General features: G+C 42.9%; 1 protein-coding gene across 4 annotated transcripts in view; it reads left to right on the top strand.

Moving 5' to 3' along the window:
• Positions 1-22,579, top strand: part of tox2 (TOX high mobility group box family member 2) — a 125,631-nt gene that overhangs the window by 86,747 nt on the left and 16,305 nt on the right. For 3 of the 4 annotated variants that reach the window (XM_061220510.1, XM_061220509.1, XM_061220511.1), the window contains one exon: positions 14,226-14,441. The exons of the other annotated variant lie outside the window; for it this stretch is intronic. In XM_061220510.1, coding sequence (XP_061076494.1) covers positions 14,226-14,441 — 216 coding nt within the window. The remainder of the gene's footprint in view (positions 1-14,225; positions 14,442-22,579) is intronic. 4 annotated transcript variants of the gene reach the window in all.

Genomic DNA, 22,579 nt, shown 5'->3' with positions numbered 1-22,579 from the left:
ATTATTATTATTATGGCGGCACGGATGGTGCAGTGGGTAGCACTGCCGCCTCACAGCAAGGAGGTCCTGGGTTCGAATCCCCGTCGGCCGGGGCCTCTCTGTGCGGAGTTTGCATGTTCTCCCCGTGTCTGCGTGGGTTTCCTCCGGGTACTCCGGTTTCCTCCCACAGTCCAAAGACATGCACGTTAGGCTGATTGGAGAGTCTAAATTGCCCGTAGGTATGAGTGTGTGAGTGAATGGTGTGTGTGCCCTGAGATAGACTGGCGACCTGTCCAGGGTGTATTCCTGCCTTTCGCCCAATGTATGCTGGGATAGGCTCCAGCCCCCCTGCGGCCCTGATCAGGATAAGCGGGTTCAGATAATGGATGGATGGATGGATGGATGGATTATTATTATTATTATTATTATTATTATTATTATTATTAGTATTATATAGAATTTCCCCTTTAATCTGAGGAGAGATATTAAAGTCCATGGCTGACACAGAGCAGTGTTTCAGCCCATCAGAACAGATGAATAATAACTCTTAATGAAGGCTTCCCGCCCCACACACACAAGGCAGAGGGGATATCACAGGCCGCAGCACCAGGCCTAATGAGAGGCACAGGCTGAGGAAGACCAGGGGGTGGCGCTGTTGAGAACGTGTTTTAACCAGAGAGGAGGCGAACGACGCGGCACTGCGTGAACAGCGAAGGCCGGCCGCTGGAGTCCGCCCGGCCGCAGATTTTCCCGCCGCTCCGTTTCCACACCGCTTACGCCTCCCAGACACAGTCACACGCCGTTCTCCTTTCCTCGCCGGGACCAATAGATTATTTCTGCGCCGGGATGTAGCACTGCTCTTCCCCCGTTTCCCTCTGCTTCAAGGGACATATACAAACAAGATAACAAGGTGAACAAAAGGCAGGAAATTAGAGTAGAAAACAACAATAATAAAAAAAAACATCCAAACAATCTAAGCCGTTCTTTGGTTACAGGATAGCAAATTGGATTTTATTTCTTGTTCCCTGACATCCAACTAATTTAGATAGAAACACATAATTGCCTGCATTTTCCTAATTCTGTAGAAGGCCGTTTATAATCCATTAGAGGCCTGTCACGCTTATTGTTTTGTGGCTTGCAACTCTTTTGGGATGAGTATGGTATAATGCGGAAAGCCATTTCAGATGAACAAGGCTTTGGCTAATGCTGTTTGCAAGCCTCCATGTCTTCTGTTAAAATCATAAATGTCATGACAGAGGAGGCATTACGCATTTAATATCCATCTTCAGGTAGAACGGATCGGATGAATGAGACTTAAGCATGTATAAATCTTTGTTAAGGTTTCAACGTTAAGTTGCTTGCGCCATGGTAAATGTTTCTCAAGCCTTTTGTGGGTTGTTGTATATCACCCCCACCCCCACCCCCAAGGAATTAATACATTATGAGCACCGTAAATATGGGAATTGGGTGATGTGATAAATTGGCGTCCATGCTATTGCCTGCTTTGCCTGGCAGAAAAGGCCCTAAAATCATTTTATTTTTTATTTTTTTATTGGAGGGTGTGATGAAGGAACGTGTGTTTTATGGTCAGTTGTTTCAAATGAATCCTGAAGAGCACTCCCCCAAGTGCAGGGCCATATTCGGGCAGCAGGGCTCTTAACCTACAGTAACACATGTTATCAAGCTTCACCTTTTTTTACCCTGCTTTTTAAATGTTGTTTATTCCGCCAAGTCCATTTGTCACCTTCATGTAGTGGTGCGTATACACTATGCAGAATTTAAGTGATTAGTCAGGAGCCACACTTTTCCCAAGATACAGATTTGACAAAAAGTAAAACATTCAGTGTTACTGCATTTCACGTTATTTGAATAGTGCAACTTTGCAAGTTAAATAGGACCACCGGTTTAGATACTGCTTTGCTACCAATACATAGCCGTGCGTGTTGAAATCCTGCCAGAATTGTAGGTTCAATGTGTTTTCTTGCTCATAGTCTGAGGTAGAACCCAATCAGTGTTTTAACTCTTGCTGGGAGAAAATAGTAACTTAACAACAGCTTCATAAAATGGCCGATAACGAGCAGCTTCAGCTGCTTCAGCCAGGAACTTCAGCGTCAGCTTCAGACTGTGTTGATGACGAGCCCAGTTCAGCCTGCATCTGGGCATGTGCGAGTATCAGGACGTTGTTTGCATGTCAATGTACGGGCGCGCACGCTCTCACTGCATATTCGGAATATGGATTCCACTGGAGTAGGACGCCACTGCTACCCGCAGACGTACATACATGTTGCAGTACGTGCAGAAAGCAGCTGACATGTCCCTTGCTCCCGCTCTGTCGCTGAACGCGCAATTCCTAACGCAAGAGAGATGGACGGCACTACAGGAGCCTGGTCAGAACGTGTGGCCAGTCCGACCTTGTGCTTGCCTTAAGGACTGTACCACTGCTGTTTAACCCTCGGAAGGTCATCTTTCTGTGTGGATTTGAGTGTGCCGAACGATGAACTACATGAGGTCTAAATTACTTTTCCCATTATACATATTTTGCCTGTAATGTAATTGCAATTGTAATGTAAACATTTTAAATTCCCAGAGCCTCATAGTGTTAGCTGCCTGCAAAGGGGTGTCAAAGGGGGGGATCTTAGTTAGACTGACAAAAGTGGCGACAACATTTTTTAATTCTGAACTGATCGGAATATGGAAGGTTTGCCGCTGTAATCCTGAACCGCACTTCCAAAAGTGGCAAGAATGCAGCGGCAGTCTGCTAACAAGCCATTCAACGCTCTTTGAGGGCTTCCCTGTGCACTGCCTTCAGCTGGGCCTCGTGCCTTCATTGTGATTAAAGTAACTATTGAACTGGAAGTTATCAAAGCACAAGATCATTTATATGTCGATGTTTCTATGACAGTGAAAGTGCAAGTTCTGAGGTTGGTTCTCGGCAAATTCTTGACCCTCACCCATGAACAGCTTTTTTCATTTTTTGGCCATTTCAATGAGTGTAGGCCTGCTGGTTCAGTCGGTTTAATCAATTGAACGGCGGAAAAGGTTAAAACGGAGAAATATCAAGCGATCAATTATTCACAGTGCATACAGGAAAACTGGCACCCCTTAATGTAAAGAAAATGCCTTTTCACAGCTGCGTCAAGGCCAATATTACATGCATGGCTTTTCCAGCTCATTAACCTGTGACCCTCTAACATGGTAAGAGTTCTACCACTACCTCTGCTTTCTAAATCACTGCGAGCTGTTCTCTATGAAGTAGAAACGGTGTAACGCGGTTAATTGTGCTGCTCAACGCAATCGCAAAGTGTGCACTGTGTTACGCAGATAACAGAGGCTGTAGCATACGGCCCGATGGCTGCTCTGATGCTAAAAGCAGTCGGAATAAGCAGAGCTTTCGTAGAGTGAATTCAGAATTACTCATGAAAATAAAAACTGCCTTGATGAAAGCAAAACAAATTTCTGTAATATTAGACCTTTGAATTGTCCTTTTTAGTAAAAATCCAGTTAGGGATTATGGCCATCAGGCAGAAGGGCCATTTGTTTGTATTGCGTCTCTGTTGCTGATGGGGGAGCACGGCGCAGAGCATTTTATAGGGAATGCTTCATAAGAAATGAATCTATTCATATTGCTTTTCCCAGAGCAGGGAGAAAATGTGAAAAGCTTTTTTTTTTCTGTGTGTAATAGGCCAATAAAATTTCTGTGAAAGAGAACTCTGGTTTTTAAACAGCTTTCTTTTCACCTTCGCAATTATTTATTTTCAAATAGTCCTTCAGGGTAATGTTCCTTTTTCTTATTTCACACCCCCTTCTCTCATAAATGAACCATCATCGCAATAAATCATCGCACAAACAGAGACTTGTGCACACCCTGAAAGGTCTAAAGATTTATGTAACACATTCATGTTTTCCACTTCCTCATTTTAGTACTCCTCTGGTAAAGCCGGGCTAATAAAAGCTGCTATTAATATTTCCTGTTGCTTAGCAACCACAGGCAGCAAGTAATAGCTTTCTCTGGGAAAAAAAAAAAATAGATGACCGATAAGAAAAAATTCAATTCTTTTATTATCTCTAGGGAAAAGGGGGCTTATTCCAGCAACAATGTGATATAAAAACTGTGTAGCTGTATATTAAGAAATATTTTAAAGAAATGGTTATTTTCAATTTCATTATGTCAAAAGGACTTTCCGTTTTTCTCGTAGAATTCATCTTCGTTTTTAATAAAGTCAATTAGCTTTAAGATTAAGTTAATAAATGGGTAAGGTATGAATTTAATTTCCTTTTTTAATCATATACGCTCTGAGGTGGTGCAGAATTACAAATACAAGCAGACAGTGTTATTGCCATGTTTCAAAATAGAGAATTTTTATGCACAGATATTAAAAATTTTAAAACCCATTTGTGATAAAGTTTTTTTCTTTTTTTCAACCACATCCTTCGACACCCATTTGCATGTCACACTCTGAAATACACAAGGTTTTTCTGCAGGAAAAATGTATCTGGTAAATGCACGGGGCAAAAAAAAACAACTTATGGAATAAATGAATGAATTAGCATTTGTCTCTGGGTATTGCAGATGCTTAAGACAGACTCAGTCTTTGCGTTTTCATTATGTGTAGTGCTCATTGTTTGAGAGCCTTTATCGTTGCATATGGCAGTTCCATTTGGCTTTAAAGTGTGCCAATAACGAAGCTAAGGCAAACAAAACAGGGCTTACATATCAGCTGTGCACCTCCAGGAAGCCTAATCACCCGCCACCACCGCCTTTATTTCATTCTGTTTAACGCGTAAGCTCCAAACTATTAAAAAATAAGAATAAATAAAGAGACACAGCTGCAGGAGATAAGATGTGCTGTTCCCTGGGACACAGTTACAAGGATATAGGATTTTATACTACATTTAGCCATGGGCTTCTGCAGCTTATCACTCAATAAAACCCTGTCTGTACAGGGCCGCTGCTTTTAGCGGCGTCCGCCACCGCGCGTCCGGGCCGCGGAGAGACGCGCGCGTCGGGGCCGCGTGTGAACCGTGCGGGGAGGGAGGGGGGTCGTAAAAGATCCAAATGAGTTCCCCCCACAGCGCCCGTCTGATTTCAGCTGCATTTAAGGGCATGTCGCCGTTCCAGGACGGGCGTGGCCCGGCGACAGCCCCTTCCCAGTGACGCGCAGCGCCTCCTCCATTTCAGTGCGCACGCGCTTCTCCATTTTACACATTCAGATGCACACGGGTTTACGTGTCCTTTGAGGAAATTGCTATTTTCTCAATCTTCTGTGTCGCATATTTGCTTTCGTGTACTGTAATTGCTGTAGTGGGTGGAGCAGCCTATAGCCTAGTCGCTAAGGTGCTTGACTGAGACCCAGAAGGTTGGTGGTTCAAGCCCCAGCGTAGTCACAGCTGTAGGGCCCTTGAGCAAGGCCCTTCACCCTACATTGCTCCAGGAGGGATTGGCCCCTGTTTAGTCTAATCAACTAGTCTCAATGCATAGCTATAATACGACAAAAGCATCAGCTAAGTAACTGTAATATAAAGTAATGTGTAGGTTGATTATTCCAACCTGAGCCGTTTTATAGTTTATGATCCAGGGGGTGGGCATTCAGACCAGCAGCCAATTGTAAACGAGTCCACTGCGGCCGGGACTCCTCCCACCGTGATAAAGGTGTGAACGAGCGCTCTGGGGGCTCCTGAGCGGGCGTCCTCATTACGGGGAGACGCCCTGCGCAACGTGCCCCTCCTGCATACCATTACACCTCCTGCTCCAGGCCCTTTCAAACCCGCACCGTCAGACAGCGCTCCGATCGCGTCTTTGGTAAAAGGTGAGGCAGCGCGCGATGTCAGGCTTTGAAAGAACAGCTTCCCTGACAATGCCACTAATGAGGAACACGTAGGGCGCCGGAGGCCTCCGCTGGATGGGGAGGTGCGTTTAAATATTGAAATCACCTCCATTGCGTAATGAGGGCAAAAACAACGCAGTCATAGGAGTGGAGTTTGGGCAGTGAACACGTTATCCGTACTTTGGGACTGGAAAAGCCAGTTTCACCAAAGAAAGTTTTCGGAACTGTTTTACCATCCAAAAAAAGTACACTTTTAGAATCAAGCTTAAAGATTTATGGTGAAGCATAACTGAGGCCAAACCAATGATGTTGCATTCGCAAGTGGTCCCCTACGCAAAACCAGGTCTCAAGGCTCCTGTTAAGATGTGTATCAGTTTCCAAACAGCTGGGTTACTTCCAGATATGGATCCGGGAGTAAAAAAAGACTTGACTGATTTTTGGCAAAGCCAGCAACCATTGCCCTCTGAGTACGGAAGATTGTCGATCAATGACGTTTTCGCCGTTACACAAGTCAACACCGCTGCATCAGAACCAGGGTTCGATCAATCACCATCCGGCCCTGCTCTCAGCAACTGTCTGTCTGTAAATTAAACTCCAAATTTCCAGACTGTCCTACAGCCACTGATGATATACAAAAGACGGTTGATGAGAAATGTAATTTCCTACAACAGCAACAACAGATAGGAGAATTGGCAAGCTCTCCGACCGTGCCGCGCAGCCAAACTCAGCTCGACCGCCAGCGTTGCCTCCGCAAGAATGTTGTTGCGTTGGCAGAGTCGTCGGGCGAGGGGGAAACTGCTATCAACATCCGTATGTGCGTATGCTGTACACAACAACACAACTACAGTGAAACTACGCTTGACAGTTTCCAAGCAAACTGTTCCGTTAATTGAAAATTCCTGCTATGCGCATATGGCTGTACACTCAGTAAGCAATTTATTAGGTAAACCTGTACACCAGCTAGTTAATGCAAATATTGAATTTGCCAATCGTGTGGCAGCAACTAAATGCAGAAAAGCATGCAGACTTGGTCAACAGGTTCAGCTGGGGAAGAATGTGATCTAAGTGACTTTGAGCGTGGAATGACATGTAAAAAACATGTCGATATTGTTTTTTATATATTTATATTCATATATAAACCTATGAAAGCTCAACACTTAGTAACAAAGACCATACAGTTCTTTTAAAAAGAATGAAAGCAGGTGAAATGTCATTTTCTCATAAATACCCTTTTCAAAAGGCTGAAATCAAAACACTGTTAAGGTGAACTCACACAACTCATGCAGCAAGTGTAGAAATTAGTATGAATACTGCATATTGTAAGCATTATGGTGCTTGAAAAACAACAGGTATTAGATAAACGTTTTTTGTTCCGGGCAGTGCACAGGTACAATTTGAATGGTAGTGTGTTTAGCATTTTCTTCCCTGAGAAAATATACAGGCACGGCTTGCAATGACATGGGTCAGGGGTTATGAATGAGTAAAAATATGAGAGGCATTTCTCTTCCTATTCTATAAAGACAAAAATATAAATAGCTGAACTAAGTCATATGCGTTTCTGAGTGGGGTTAAACAAGACAAGTTTAAACTAAGACATGGCAGTGAAGGTTAAACATTTACAGATTGAACATTAAACATGAATCAGTATTCATTGCGATTAATGAATATTCATGATGGGTAATTTAAATTACGTTTGGCAACAGTTGTTAAAGGAGCTGCATAATTTAGAGTGGCATGGCCAAAGGGATTTGAACATTACACAAAGTGTCTACCTGGGATTAGCAGCAAGGAGGAGGAAGGAAATCTGGGCGGCAGACTTTTGACTGGAAGGAAAGTGATGGGGCCACAGCTGGAAAATACATGCAAATGAAATGTGTTTGCTGCAATGAATAATACCCATTAGACAGAGTGCAAATTGTCAGAGTGCAATAATTAATAACTACATAACTTCATACAGTGTTTATCATCCACGGCGCATTATTTATAGATTATTAATTTTATTTACAGCCTTCTACTTGTAATTACTACCATCTAATATTAGCCTTCTGTCAGAAAATAACTTTGCGAACAAGCTCCGTAGAAAATAGCCTCAGTTCCATCATGTCTCTTGAGCCTACTGTAAAATGACTTTTGCCAAAGTAGGTGGGCTTGGCACGCTTAGACCTTAAATAGCATCTAATTTATAAAGGCCCTCTCATATTAATGCTCCTCTGCGCTTTATAAATGAGCCTTGTGGGGGGAGACGCAGGGCCTGACGGGGTCGGAAGACGGATGGAACGCAGCGGAGGAGGAGGAGGAGGAGGAGGAGCGCAGGAGAAGAGCGGCCTCCACGGGGGCGGAGGGGTTGTTGCGCGAGAGGGCGGCCCTCTCTCCCCTCGCCGAAAACGTGTTTGGCCCTTCCTTAGCGGGTTCGGCGTTGTGAGTCTTCAACGCGGCGATAATTAAAGCTGTCATGGCTCAGAGCCCGCAGGGATAATGTTCTATTATTATAGTCATTTGTTTCAATTAAACGCTCTGTGATTTTACAATAGCAACTGTGAACCTGTGCAAGTCGACTATTACTCTCGACAAGATGTCTCCAATCCGGGGGACGCGGGGGCTACTTGGAACCCACTCCACCTCCCCCCCCCTCCGCCCCCCTCCGCCCCCCACACTTTCTCCGGGATTCTCTCTGTGCTGCTGGTGCCGTTTAGCGGATCTCTGTCCCTCTCCGCACATAAACCAAGGTGGAATACAAAAACGCCAGGCTTGGAGTTTCCTAGCCATTTCAGAGGGGTGGGAACCCTGTGTCATTCTTAATGGGAGTTTTAGTCAGCGTTTCCCTGTGACAGTTTCTTAATCAAACTGGGGAAAGCAGGCTGTAGTATGTACGTTTCTGAGGACGCTAAGGCTAAAAGCTAAACCTTGCTCTTAGGAACAAGGCCTCAGATTTTGCCCAGGTGCCAAACCGCAAAAAGGCGATTCCCACCAGAACATTTTCCTCCTCCTCTAATGATGGCGGTGCCAGCCAGTTTCCTCTTTCTTGGACGTGGTCTCTGCAGAATAAATAATTGGTGTTGTATTGCAGCGCCAAGAACAGGTGTGTGTTTGCTGTGGGCCGCTCGTTGTAGAGGCACATCCTAACTCCTCGCACTCCGAGTTCGCTGCTCTTTTAAAGAGACGTCGTGAAGCGCAGGAGCAGCCTGGACTCACTGGCGTGGCTGTGGTAATCCTCACGTAATCCGCTGGAGTGCAGCGCAGAGCAGCCCGCCGAAGGCGTTGCTGTGTGGGATATGCGGTGCTACTTCACAACGGGCCGGGGGGGGCGGTGTGCATCGACTTCCTATTCTCCCCAGTCTGTGTCCATGTCATGTGCCGCCTCGCAAGCCCCTTCTCCCTGGGTGCCCTGAGCCAAAATGGCGGTCGGGGGGGGGGGGGGGGGGGCACATCAAAAGCACAAGTGTCCGAGCAGAGAGATGTCAAACACCGCAGTCACCGGAACGACGCTTGAACGGCGGCGTCCTCCGGAGGTCGATAAATTACGCGACACGGAAAGCGGAGCCCTGCGACCCTAAAACGGACGGACCGGCACTTACATTCCTCATCACCACCAAGAACAGCGTCGAGCGCGGGAGCCGTGCCGCGCAACAGGTACGCTTCCTTTCTGTTTGGCTGGGATAATGCCGTGCGCCTATTAAGGCCTTTCATGTGGTAATGGACAAATTACCAGAGCGGTGACATCAAAGAGCTGGACATAATTCACGTGCACTCTGTGGATGTGCGCCGTGAGCCCCCTCAGCTTACCACACTGTTTGACTGGACAGCATTCTGAGCGTAGAAAAACCTTGATCTCAGGGCCATATCCTACAGCCTTGTGGTACACATGAAACCGTATCAATGAGCATTTGATTATAGCAGCTCATAAGATTCACGTACTGTATGTTTTGTGGTGTCTGTCACGGTGCACCCCTGTGAATCTAAAGCATATGCTTTCAGCTGCACAACTGCGAGAAGGAATACAGGTGAAATCTTGTGGACACCTCTTTCTGTTGTCGCCCCGGCCATAATAGCATTGTCCTCCGTACTTTCTGAATCTCCTTTGGTGAATCAAACGCTGCAGGCAATCTTAGCTGAGATTGAAACCATTTCAAACTTAAGGTCAGGAGGACCGCGGAACAAGAAGTCTCGGATACCTCATCTAGCACACACACAGGCTGTATGTCATTGGAAAGCCTTTGTTGTTTGCTTTTCATTTGAGTAACATCTCTGAGATTTGCATTGTGACATGGTAAATTGGCGTGTGCATGCGCGTGCGTGCGTGTTTGTGCGCACACACACGTGTGTATTTTTCAGTACTCTTTATTTCATTCTTTTTTATTGCTTTTAGAAGATTGAGATAAATTCTCTATTCTCTTCTGGGTAGTTGTAAAGAAATGGAGATCAATATATTGTATATCTCACGAACTCAAGGCATATTTTTCTATTAAAAATAAATGTCACAAAATCATTGAAAGAGCCTGGTACGTTTCATTCAGATTCCATCTCTGCAGCCTGTGTGCTATCCTTAGCCTTTGGAAATAATCTGAAATGTACTTGGTGATCACACATACGTGATCCAGACAGATATTTATTGTGAATGTTTTCGGATATTCAAAACATGCTAAAAGAATTAGGAAGACCGTTACTGTGTTTTCTCCCATTTAAGAATTGCGCTTTTTTTGTGCTTTATGGCATTTAGTTGATAATACTCTATTTCCAATAAAGCGTATGCACTATCTGCGGTATGTTTATATATCCCTCTTGTGGAAGGGGAAGTAATTGACTTTACAGTCTGTATACTCATTCCTTAGCAATAAACCAAAGAAACCAGATGTCCTGATAAAACTACTTATTGTATTTTGTGCATGTGTATATGCATGTGTGTGTGTCTGTATGAGAGTGAGAGAGAGATATAATGAGATGGAGAAAGATTGTACGCATGTGTGGGTGTGTAGAGAGTGCGTGCGTGTGTGAGGGTGCGTACATGCCGGTGTGACAGTGTGTATTTCTGTGTGCGTGCACACGTGCCTGCTTGTCAGCATGTGCCCCTGTATCACGTTGAAAGTGTTCCTGCAGTTGAAATTGAAGTCAGACTTTCTTGGTAGACTAGAAAAGAGAAGTGCAGAATGAGTGAAAAGACAAACGAAAAGGCAAGACTGCCATTTTGCAGGCCATATAAATTCGACAGACACTTCTTGTCCTCTGGAAAGGAAGTGCTAGGAGCTAAACAAAGCAACTACAGCAGCTTCCCCCACCCCCACCTCTCTACATGACACCATTAAACAATTAGCATACAGTACCTATGGCAACCACCAACCTTTTTAATATCTTTTCATAATGTTTATACAGCAGGCGCACCACGTGACTAACTGCTAAAACACGCTAGTGTTAAATGGCTTCTCTCTCTCTCTCTCTCTCTCTCTATTTCTCTCTCTGTCTCTGTCTCTCCCGTTTTCTGGGAAGTGGGTGGACTGAAGGTGGACTGCAAACACCTCTAAAAGGAAGGTTTACGAAACCTAGCGTTGACTGTAAGGAAATGATTTGCCTGCTTCGACATGACTAACATGACCAGATTTTTAGACATGTGAAGACACTAAACGTGTATGTTTCTTCCCTGTAAAACGAGTCGGATAGCAGAAAGAGTGAGTGTGCGGTGTATGTGCGGCTCCACTCAAATAAGCCACTGTCCCTCGACATTTATGTGCTATTTATAAGCTGACCTTTTATTGTGTTTCGCAAGAACAAATGGGATTTGAATTGAAAATGTAGGTGGGAAATCAGTTGCTCATCAGAGCAAACTGTTTCATGTAGGTGTGTGCCTTTAATGCATGGTTGCAGAATGGCCGCTTTGCTTCCGTTTGAAGCTGTGGCTGTTAAACGTGATTGACGTACACTAGTCACAAATTGCTGCCAGTGCTCTGTTCCAGTATAGGTCACTTTGTATCATCTTTTAGGTTGGCTAAGATGGTTTTGCTGAAGCAGATGATGATGATGACAACAATTACTGTTATTCGCTAGCACTAATGTGTATTTTATCCAAATTATCTTGATTCTTGAGAAGCTCCGGAATATTACTAAAGGTAGAGATGGATGGTGATACACTACAGCTCGTTCTGTAAACACAGTATTGTTCACAAATGAACAAAAAAGCATATTCACTCATTCACAATTCATATGTCCAAAAATGTGCTTTACCTAGAGAGTCCCAAGAAATAAATAAGGGAGCAGAGCCCGGGTTGACGAAAAAGGTCCCCTTGGCATTCTTGTGGGTTCCTTGCGCTGTGTTTTCCTCTGTGTCCCTGGCCTTTGTGCTGTTTGTGAAGAAACACGGTGGGTTCACATTTAAGGGTGAGAGTTTTACCCCCAGGCTGTTGCTATGGAAATAGCCCAGCTCTTGCTATGATAGCCCATTCATGTTTGATTAATTGGTTTTTTGCTGCTTCGTGGTTTGAGTGGTGCCTTTAAAGGGCAAGGTCCCCCAAAAATGGAAAATAATGGAAAGTCTTCTGAAGCCGCTTCAGCGTGTTGGGAAATTGGAGTGACAGTGTTTTGAGTTATATAGTTATTGAGGCCTGTTTTTTTTATCTGGGGAAGAGAGGGGGGTGTAAATGCTATAAGAACACCCTTTGTCGAGCCTGCCTTTTGTTGCCGAATGGAGAAGGGAACACAAATGTAATGCTCTGTGCATGTACTCGGGCTAATAACAGTTCAGCCCCCCACGTCATTACACTGCATTTTATTCCACAAACCCACTGGGGCCAATTATTATGACTGTACAGCCAGGTCTGCAATACAGATGCCTGGCTGCTGTTTATTAAGATCGCATCTACTGGGGCCCTGCAACTTGATCTTGTTAGCAAAATGTTAATCTAATTAAAGTTTTTTTTTGTGTGTGTGTGTTTTTGGACTTATGAACGTTTCGCCCGATTAACAAATACCAGCGCGCGGCTTTGTGATCTGCGTTCCTTTAGCTGGACATGTTGTGTTTGTGGAAATCGCTGCAGCCACTAAAGGGCTGTTGTTGTTCATGCTTTTGTGAATTTAAATGTCGTCTATTTAGTCCTAGAACGGCAACGGATGGCAGAGAGATGTGTTGACAGAACCGCCTAAACATAATGTCAGACATGATAAGAGCAACTGAAATAGGCAGCAGCTGGAATTCAAGCATCTGTCTTTAACTGAATAACAAACAATTAAAGTGATAATTATGCTTTTCTCTCCATAAACACTGTTTGGCAAGGTCAGCAATCACTTAAAGTAACTCATTGAGTTTGTAAAAAGAAGGTTTAATGCTTGTGTTTACTTCTAAGGCACAGTTAACACACACAGGAACACAGGACCGTGTGTCCGTAAATAGTTAACCTTGATTACTTGTTTAGTTCAAGGAAAGCTTCCGAACAATTTATAAGAGGCAGCGGCCAAAAGGTATGATTAAGACGTTTTCCTTGACAGAACACAACCCGGTAATTTATAATGAATATTGCCTCAGGGCAAGATAAGCTTAATCACTTATTCAGGTAGGTCCAGAAAGAGATACGATCTGGCAAAGAGTACTTCTGGACAAGGAACAATTTTTCAATCAAAACTAACCAGTCAGTATTCAGCAACATGAATATGCACCTTGCATTAGACAGACACGGAATACACTCACCAAATTAGTTTCGTGTTTTTCAATCATCAGTCCTCAGTGGATGGAGTGTTACTCAATTTTGAAGTTGATTATTTCATTCCGGGGTACAATGGCACTTTCTGATGAATGCAACATTACAAATGAGAAGGAACGGGAGGAAAAGGATTTGAACATGCGTAATGTGTTTCTTGCCGAAAGTGGCAAAAATGTATTGCCATTATTCCAAACTGCCGTTCTGAAAGCACTTTGGCGATTTGGCTGATTTACGAGCGCTGAAATAGCCGCACTAAGCACCTTTGCTACCATGTAGCCAGTTATTTTGGAGTTGCTTAGTTTCACAGTTATTAAAACGGCCAGCCCCGCTGGAGCGCAGCCACTCCGAGAGAAGATCAGCGGGCGATAAAGGGGTTTCCGCCGGCCGCTCGGCCTCTGCTCCCAGCGTTTACGCACCGTTCGGCGACAGCCAAGCCCTGACGGCGAGCCCGAACAGCCGCGCGCAAAGCGCGGTCTGCTCTTCCCGCGACTGCGACATTTCCCTTCCTGAGGTGAGCGTGAGAACCGGGGCAAGTCTCCACGTGGACCAGCCGGCGTGGGGCAGAGCGGGACCAGCAGGCCATCTGGGGGAGGGGGAGGGGGGGGCAGATCCCATTTTTGGGTCTCCACCCACTGACGGGACGGAGGAGAGGAGGGGGTGTCTCTCCACCATAGGCAATTGGGAAACTGAAATACGATTTTTTTTAGTAAAGACTTCTCCGTCTTCTTTCCCCACCCAGATCCAGGAGATGGCTCTCCCAGACGGATCGCGCTATGACGGCGCCCGTCACGGCCCCCTGGTAAACAGGTCGCCTAGGATACTGTCGCGTCACATGAGCGCACTGTCCCAGCTCAGCTCCTTAGCCCACGGTTCTCCCTCACCTCCAGGAAGTAAATCAGCCACGCCCTCCCCCTCCGGCTCCGCCCAGGAAGAGGAAACTGACTCCCACTCAAAGGTACTTGTGTGGAAAAACGCCTTGCTGTGTGCTAGCCTGATGCTCACTGAGGGGGCTGTTGAGGGTAGACGCTTGCCGGGCTTGTGTCAGCTCGCCTGTGAGTGTATCCCTGACCCTGACCCGGTGAAATAAAAAGGAAATCAGAGGTTCCTTTGGAAAACCTGTAGAAATTCATATCGACCATGAGAAATGGTCAGTCTGAGTTTTTATTTATTTTGTAGTTTGGGAATGAAGGAGATGAGAATCCCTGGAACAACCCGTGAGGATGCAACCTCTCGGAACCTTCCGGGGGATTAATGAGTGTGGATGCGTGGATGGGGATTTCCGTCAGCGTAAGACGGGCCGGGGGCAAATATGCTGATGCTCATATGACTGTACCGTGCCATGAATACTGTACGTTAACCAAAGCAGAACTCATCCCCGCATTGAGAATTACGCTTTAATAATCACATCTCATTGCAGTTTGACAGTCTTTGCTTTTTATACTCACCTTTCATTAGCCCTGAATTTATATTTATTAGACAGCTCTTAGTACTTGTAGACATTAGGAGTTAGATTTTTATGGTTTCTTAAGAACCGTAAACATTTAATCATGTTTTGGTTATTATGAACATCTGTTCAGGTTACAATTTCTGTCAATTATGCCATTGTTTTTATTTGACTGTTTTTCTTACCCTGTTATACATACCTTTTATTATATAAAAAAATCTATCGGTATCAAGTGAGTATATCCCTGCTCATTTATTAAACAAATTATAGCACTGATTTGTGGACCAGTTGAAAAACAGTTTCCACATTTTCAGTGGACCAAGCTATCATATCATATTTGACTGTTTGAATATTTATGCGTGATGACAGGAATTTTTGAAAATGTGCAGATGGCAATATTATACACCTTTACTTTATGTCTGGAAAGGTATACAAGTTAATTAGAGGACTTGTCAATCACAGCTTCCAGTTAGCGAAGGCTTTTAAAGAGTTCTTAACTCCAAGTAAATCCCAAAAGGATTGGGTAGGAACACTTTTTGGCTCTCATTAACTGGTACACCTGTGGTGCCTTTTAGCCTCAGTTTTACTGTAAACAGTTATCTTCAGCTTATACCACCACTTCAGTGGTTCTGGCAGCACGCTGAAGCACTCTGGACTTGAACATCAGCCTTGCTGAAACACATCTGCAGCAGATCTTATATCAATGGGGAGTCCCTGATCTCTTGCTCCCAGCTCTGAGCATTGCATTAGCCGCTGAGGCCCAGAGTGATTCAATCCACAATATGCAGGACACTAATGTAATCAAGAGTGCAACGTCCGTATTGTATTAGAGCATGCTCTGTCTCTCTTGGTTTGCCTCAATCAGTTTGTGTGCCACAGAAAAAAGTCAGTCCTACGTCCCTGACAGTGCCGCAGGAAAACTCTAGGGCTGGTTTTGGGTTTTTCTCCCCATGTGTGCAGTATGTAGCATGTAGTACTCTCAGCCAGTTCTGTAGCATTACCAGAACCCCATCTCATCTCTTTTCGGTGCTTTCAACTTGCAGGCCTTCCACATATTTCGTTTTTTTGAACGAGTGCCCGTGTAATCACCCAGGGAGTCTTTTACCTTTCAACAAAGGCATGTTATCTGAACATCTGTCCCGGGTGGCTTTGTGTAATTAGCCGTAATGTCACCACTGCGGGCTTGAGGCCAAACTCTGTCAGCCTTTGGTGTCTGTTTTTATATTATGCATCTGTTTTTAGGCCTTCCAGAAATTTTATCAGTTGGTTAATGTTTTTATAGATTATTCTGGATACAACAGAATTGGGTACACCTAGATTTCATTCATCAGTTTGTTTAGAATTGAATTTCCCTCACATTCGTTCTTTCAAACAATGACTATGGTCTGAAAAACCCTGCCCTGCCTAGGAGAAACACAATGAGATAGATTTCCAGTCCCCATCTCTGTTTGTACCAAACTCTGTCCATAAGGTTTGCGGCACAAACGGAGAAGGGGAACTGTCAGCCCCTGAATTTCCTACCTGTGGGAAAGGGTGCCGTCAGTGAGAGGGGCTTTTATTTCATCAGTATTTTCCACACACCGATCCCGGGTGCTTATGTTTTTACGCTTTATTTATTTATTTCGTCTGAGAACACTGTGCAGTGTGAGGATGTGATTTATCCATGCGTGTGTACATATCTACATCTGAGCAAATTGTTGCATAATACGGGCTGTGGAGAATATTCCACCCCCTTTGCAGATGTTTTAAGGATCTTATCTGGGTACCTGCAATGCAGTGGGACGAATCCTTGTATTTTTCCAAGTGGGGAAAGGCCTGTGAACACACTGACCTCTAGTGTATGTCTCCTGAGAATGAACACGAAAAGGACACGAGAAGGAAAAAAGCATTTTTTTCTGTTGCTGCCACTGTCCGAAGCCATACGTGTTTTGTCGGCGTAACGCGATTGAGTTCAAGTCAATAACACAGTGACGCGCGTACTCTGTGCGTGCCAACCAAGAACACAACGGACTAATGCATCGCCGCGGTCCCGTTTCCTTTTTTCAGTCGGCTTGCCGCGTGATACGAGAGAGTCGCTCGAGAGCCACTTCAAAATCAGCGCTGTTCCCTCAATTTTATTTTGATTTCCTCCAATCTTTCTTGAAAATCCAATTACTGAGAAGCTCCCTGACTTGGAGGAACAGGTTTCCCTTCTGTTTTAGAGCGACATGGCAAGCCGACTGTCAAAACGCATGTGAGCCTGGCAGTGAAGAGCGATCTATAGCTGCCTCTTCATTATCGCAGCGTCTCGCCTCTTAACTACACTCCCCAAAAAGACAATCGTCGCCTTCAAGGAGAGAGAACGCATCCCGGCGAGTAGTATTCGTATTATGCAAGCCTGGAATGACATGTCCAATTAATGATGCCGCTTGTAGGACTGTCTGCGTGTGTGCAAGCTGATGTCTGAGGAAGACGCTAAGTTATAATGCTAAGCTAATTATGTTCCTGTTCTACACGTGTGCTATCGTGTGTTTATTGAAGGCTGCAGAGGTGGCGTGTTGGAACACTGTGGTGGAACAGAGAAATAAGAAATAGTAATATTGAAGAAAGAAATAAGAATAATAATAATACAAATAATAATAAAATCAGTGTAATTGACCCATACGTACAGCACACAAATGCACATAGCCTAAAGGGCTTTACAGAAATGTGATTAAAGATAGAGTTGACACAAGTGAGGGGTTTAGATGCACGTTATGGCTGCACGATGTATCGTATATTTATCAGCATCGCGATATGAACATGCGCAATAAACACCTTGAAAAAGACTGCTTGACCTGTATTTATTTAAATTGATGTTCTGTGAAATTGATTGCCTGTTTATTCAGTGGGAAAAGGCTATTCATTGCGGTCTGTGTCAGCAGTGTACCTAAAGCAGCAACTGTGCACACTTCAATATTTGTTTATTTATCGTCATCGCAGTATTCAACAACGTTATCGCATATTGCATATTTTCTTCATATCGAGCAGCCCTATTTCACATGTCATTATTTAAACTGTAAACTGAGTCACTTCACTGCGACTGAACATCCACGGTACTGCATCTGGCTGGTGGAGACTCTGATCTGATGGTCAGCTGATGCTAGTATCAGTATTTTGCCTGAATTAAGGCAAATGCATATGTCCTTAATGGGATCCTGAAACAGATGCATTTTTTTCCTAGAGCGAAATACAGGGCAAGCACACAGGAAGTCCAGTGCCCCTAGTTTTGCATGCTCGGAGTGTCTAAACAAACAAATTCTCTCGCTTTTGTTTTCTCTCTCAAGCAACTATAAGTGTTCATGTCAGTGTTGTTTAAGTATTACTACCGCCGTGCATCCAGTCCAGAGAAAGGAATAGCATGTAGCAAATGGATACTGAAGATGCCACTTGTTTTGTAGTCTGTACATGCACTGCACAGCTGAGTTGCTTGTACCAATCGGTAGCCCCGTTTACGTGTTCCAGGTTTAATTGGATTAACAGGCCGATCGGAATTAAAATGATTCTTGTAACCACTCAATCGGAACAAATGATCCTATTCCGATTGCTATTTTTTTTTGTTTTTTTTTTTGGTTTAAAGGTAGTCGACAAGTTTACAATCCGATTAACAGGAGAATATATGCCATGTAAACACTTATACCGACTACTTTCTTTGAACTGAATACATATTCTGTCTGCGCATGTTCGTTCAGGATAAGTGACGTCACCGACTTTTGAGAAATCGGCAGATCTCTCTGTGAGACTCCCAACATTAAACATTAAAAAAACTAAAAATCGTGAAACGCTTCCATGGTCAAAAGGCTCGAAAGAATAAGTTATTTAAACCATTGTTCGAAAAAATGAACGAAAGCACAACCCACAGAGATATGGGCCAACTAAAAAAAATGCTGGAGAAGTTTAAAGACTGCTAAAGCGCTAAAAGTCTAAAAAGTTGTTCCGACCCAGCCAATTTTCTATTTTACAGACTTATGAACGGATGAACTTATTGGAGACTGGTAAAGCTGCTCTTGCGCTCGCCTTCTCCCGTTCAGTTGCAAGATAATTAAATTCAGCTGACGCTGCTGCTTGAAAAGTTACAGCATTCAATTATTGTACACAACGCGTATTTGGAGATGTGCGAGAAACGTGTATTGTATAGCTGCGCAAGGTCATTCTGCGCATGTCAAAATGTTTTATTCTGATTAAATGCTTGGCATGTAAACGCACACCTTAATTGGATCAAATTTATTCAGCATGCATGTTAACTGTTCATTTGGAATCTTCAATCGGAAAAAATTAGTCAGAATGAAGAAATATTCTGCATGTGAACGCGGCTATGTTGTATGGTGTAAAAGAACATTTCTCCATTCTTCACATTTCGCTTTGAATTTAATTTGTTTAATTTGTGCAAATCCACTCAACAAAGAACACTGAAATTCACCACTAAATAAAATGTCTTACCAATTTGTTTAAATGTGTCCGAGGGAATAAAATAATCAAAAAGCTCTACATAATTGAATCCTGATTCCTGCATAAGTATATACTTTTTGTATTTTGTATTTTTTTTTTTTGCCTTATCAACATCTGTATGTGAGTGTTAGGCTGAGAATGGCACATTTTCAGGAAACAGCATTTTCTTTTCCTGACAGGCCCCATGTTGCAATGTGCCTGGCAATATATAAATACGAGCGATTATTATTTCGCCTTTCAGTGTGTCATTCCATTAGCCTCCTTCCAATTTATTCAGCATTCACATCAAAGCAGGAAAGAACAGATGTCATTTCAAACACTTTTTGCCTCATTGCATAAAAGTAGAAGCTGATTATTTTTTAATGAAACTGCACACTCCAAAATGTAATAAAATCATAACTGGGTAGTGAGAAATAGGAGAAAGGAAAGGGTTTGCCATCACTGAAAATAGCCGTTTTCGTTGCTTCCAATAGAAATACAGCATTCAAAACAGTTTGTGGTAAGTGAATTTTGACCTTTATTTTACCATGTTGAAACGAGTTGGCTTCTGATTGAAAGAAAACATTCCAGTACTTTCTGCTATGATATAGTATGTCATACTCAGCACAGTATGACAATATTAACATTCATATTTGTTAATATCAAAATATTTTATATTGATAATAGCAAAACAATTTACTTCATTAATGCATGTAACTCCAGGGAGCTTTGCCTCTACTCAACACCCCGGTGAGATGTTCCATGGATTGACAACCCTGTGTGAAAAGCACTTAGATATCAGAGAGATAATTGACCTATTATGAATTTCCCCTATGCCCCTTGTTTTACTGACAGAACTTGACCTTCTACATCCCCTGTATTCACCTTTTTTAGTTATAAAAATCTCAATCAACCCTCTCCCTCTAAGTAAAATCTAGCATAAAATATAAAACAAAGCCATGCATAGTTTAGTGAGGGTTGCAGCAATATCGTAATGGATTGCCAATCAGGAAGAACTCCTTGGAGAGAGCGGTAATAGAGGTTTTCCATTACTGCCCTCTTGAAGACTAGTCTCCAGCCTTCAGCCACTGAGAATTAGGTGGAATGCAGGTGGGCCAATAGGGTCATGGGCCTGTTCACCATGTTTTTTTAGTTTGTCATTTGAAAGAGGATGCCTGCTACATGGCAAACTTAATTTCCAGTTTTCAAGTCTACAATAGGGTGCATGATGCAGTAGGACAGATATTTCATTAATCTAGTCACAAATAGGTATTTGCAGCTGAATTGGTTCTGAATATGGATTGGGCACAGGTTGGGTTATGCGTCAAATACCCCAAATCTTACATGGGATTGCATTATCCTCTCAAATTAATTGCAGATGAGATGATCTGTTCAAATGTATCTTATCATATGAATGCAAATCCCTTATGATAATGCACATAATTGTTTATCAGATTTTCAGACAAAAGTGCATTAATGATATTGTAACAAGTATGAGAATATCTTCCTTGATTTCTCATCTTCGTATAATGCAGGCAGATGTCTTTAACTTTCTTTTTTTTAAATGTGCTGTAGAATAAATTTAGGTGCAGTACATTTCCATCCTTTACATAATAAAATGGGTTTATTTTTTATAATGTTTTAGAAAAGGAGCACATTTCACCGAAGTTCACCAAAGACGAGATGAAGTTGTTCTAATGGGATGTTATTGAAGCCGGCACAGCCCTGCTAGCATTAAGCAATCAATTTTAAAGTGAATATTTTAGTGCTTTTTCTAGCAATGGTTTATGTGCTCTTTTACATCTGCCTGGCAACAGAGGAGCAATTTCCATAACATATCAGAGGCTTATGTTGCCTGTGGCTTGACACTGTGCAAGCTTTACTGTACGCAGAATTCTGGCCAGGTTTATTTGGTAATTCCGCTCACATGTGTGCATTAGCTAACAATGTACACTCAGCAAGCACTTTATTAGGTAGACCTGTACACCAGCTTCTTAATGCAAACATTTAATTAGCCAATCATGTGGCGGCAACTAAAGGCATAAAAGCATGCAAACATGGTCAAGAGGTTCAGCTGTTTTTCAGACCAAATGTCAGAGCGGGGAAGAAATGTGATCTAAGTGACTTTGACTGTGGAATTGGTGCTAGACAGGGTGGTTTGAGTATCTCAGAATATCTGCTGATTTTCACGCACAGCAGTTTGCAGAGAATCATCCAGTGAGCAGCAGTTCTGTGGGCAAAAATGCTTTGTTAATGAGAGAGGTCAGTGGAGAAGGGCCAGACTGGTCAAAGCTGACTGGAAGGTGACAGTAAAGCAAATAACCGCACATTACATAAGTGGTATGCAGAAGAGCATCTCTGAACACACAACGCAACAAACCTCTTAAGTGGATAGGCTACAGCAGCAGAAGCCCAATAATAATAAAAAATAAGTCTAATAAATACCTAATAAAATGCTCACTGAGTCTATATAGCTAACTAATTAGCTAATATTTATAGGATTTGACATTATAGATGGCAATGAAACAACACAGATACGACACCCACACACAAACCTGAACACCTGAAGATATTACATATTAATACCAAAGTTAATTGTTTCACGTCAAAAATGGATCTCGTAATACAATGACATTTTAAGGTGATATCTGAGTATTCAGCTCTATATTTATCTATCAGTTCACAAAAACAATGTCTTTCAAATGCTTGTTTTTTTCACAAGAAATAATTTGCATTTAAAAGACTGGCATAAGAAATATGACCACAATTATGATTGAATTGACCTTCTCAATGGCTGCATTTTACATTTCCATCAAACTGACTTTAGATTTTTTTAAATGCCAGTATCGGGCCTATGCATTAAAACACTGAGTGATGTCATTTTCCACATTTGTAGATAAAATGCAATAAACAGCATTAAAATGAAATACTATCAAAACACATTCTTCAGGTTTCAAATATGAATAATTTAGTATATGTTTAAACCTCTATTTAGGGATTCATTGTAACCTGAATGATATACAGTAATGCCTCTCTGTTCTTTGATTGACCTCTTGAGTGTGAGGAGAGAGGCAGAGGTGAAGAACGTGTTCACATCACTCTACCCTTGAGAATACTAAAATGATAATACATCCTTCTGCCTATTGAAGGACACAGTCGAATAACCAGCAGATGTATTTCAGCCAGAAAATGCATCTTTATTG

This window comes from Conger conger, chromosome 14 (assembly GCF_963514075.1).
Source record: "Conger conger chromosome 14, fConCon1.1, whole genome shotgun sequence".
In the NCBI taxonomy this organism is placed as follows: domain Eukaryota; kingdom Metazoa; phylum Chordata; class Actinopteri; order Anguilliformes; family Congridae; genus Conger; species Conger conger.
This window is presented reverse-complemented; position numbering and strand designations above follow the sequence as displayed.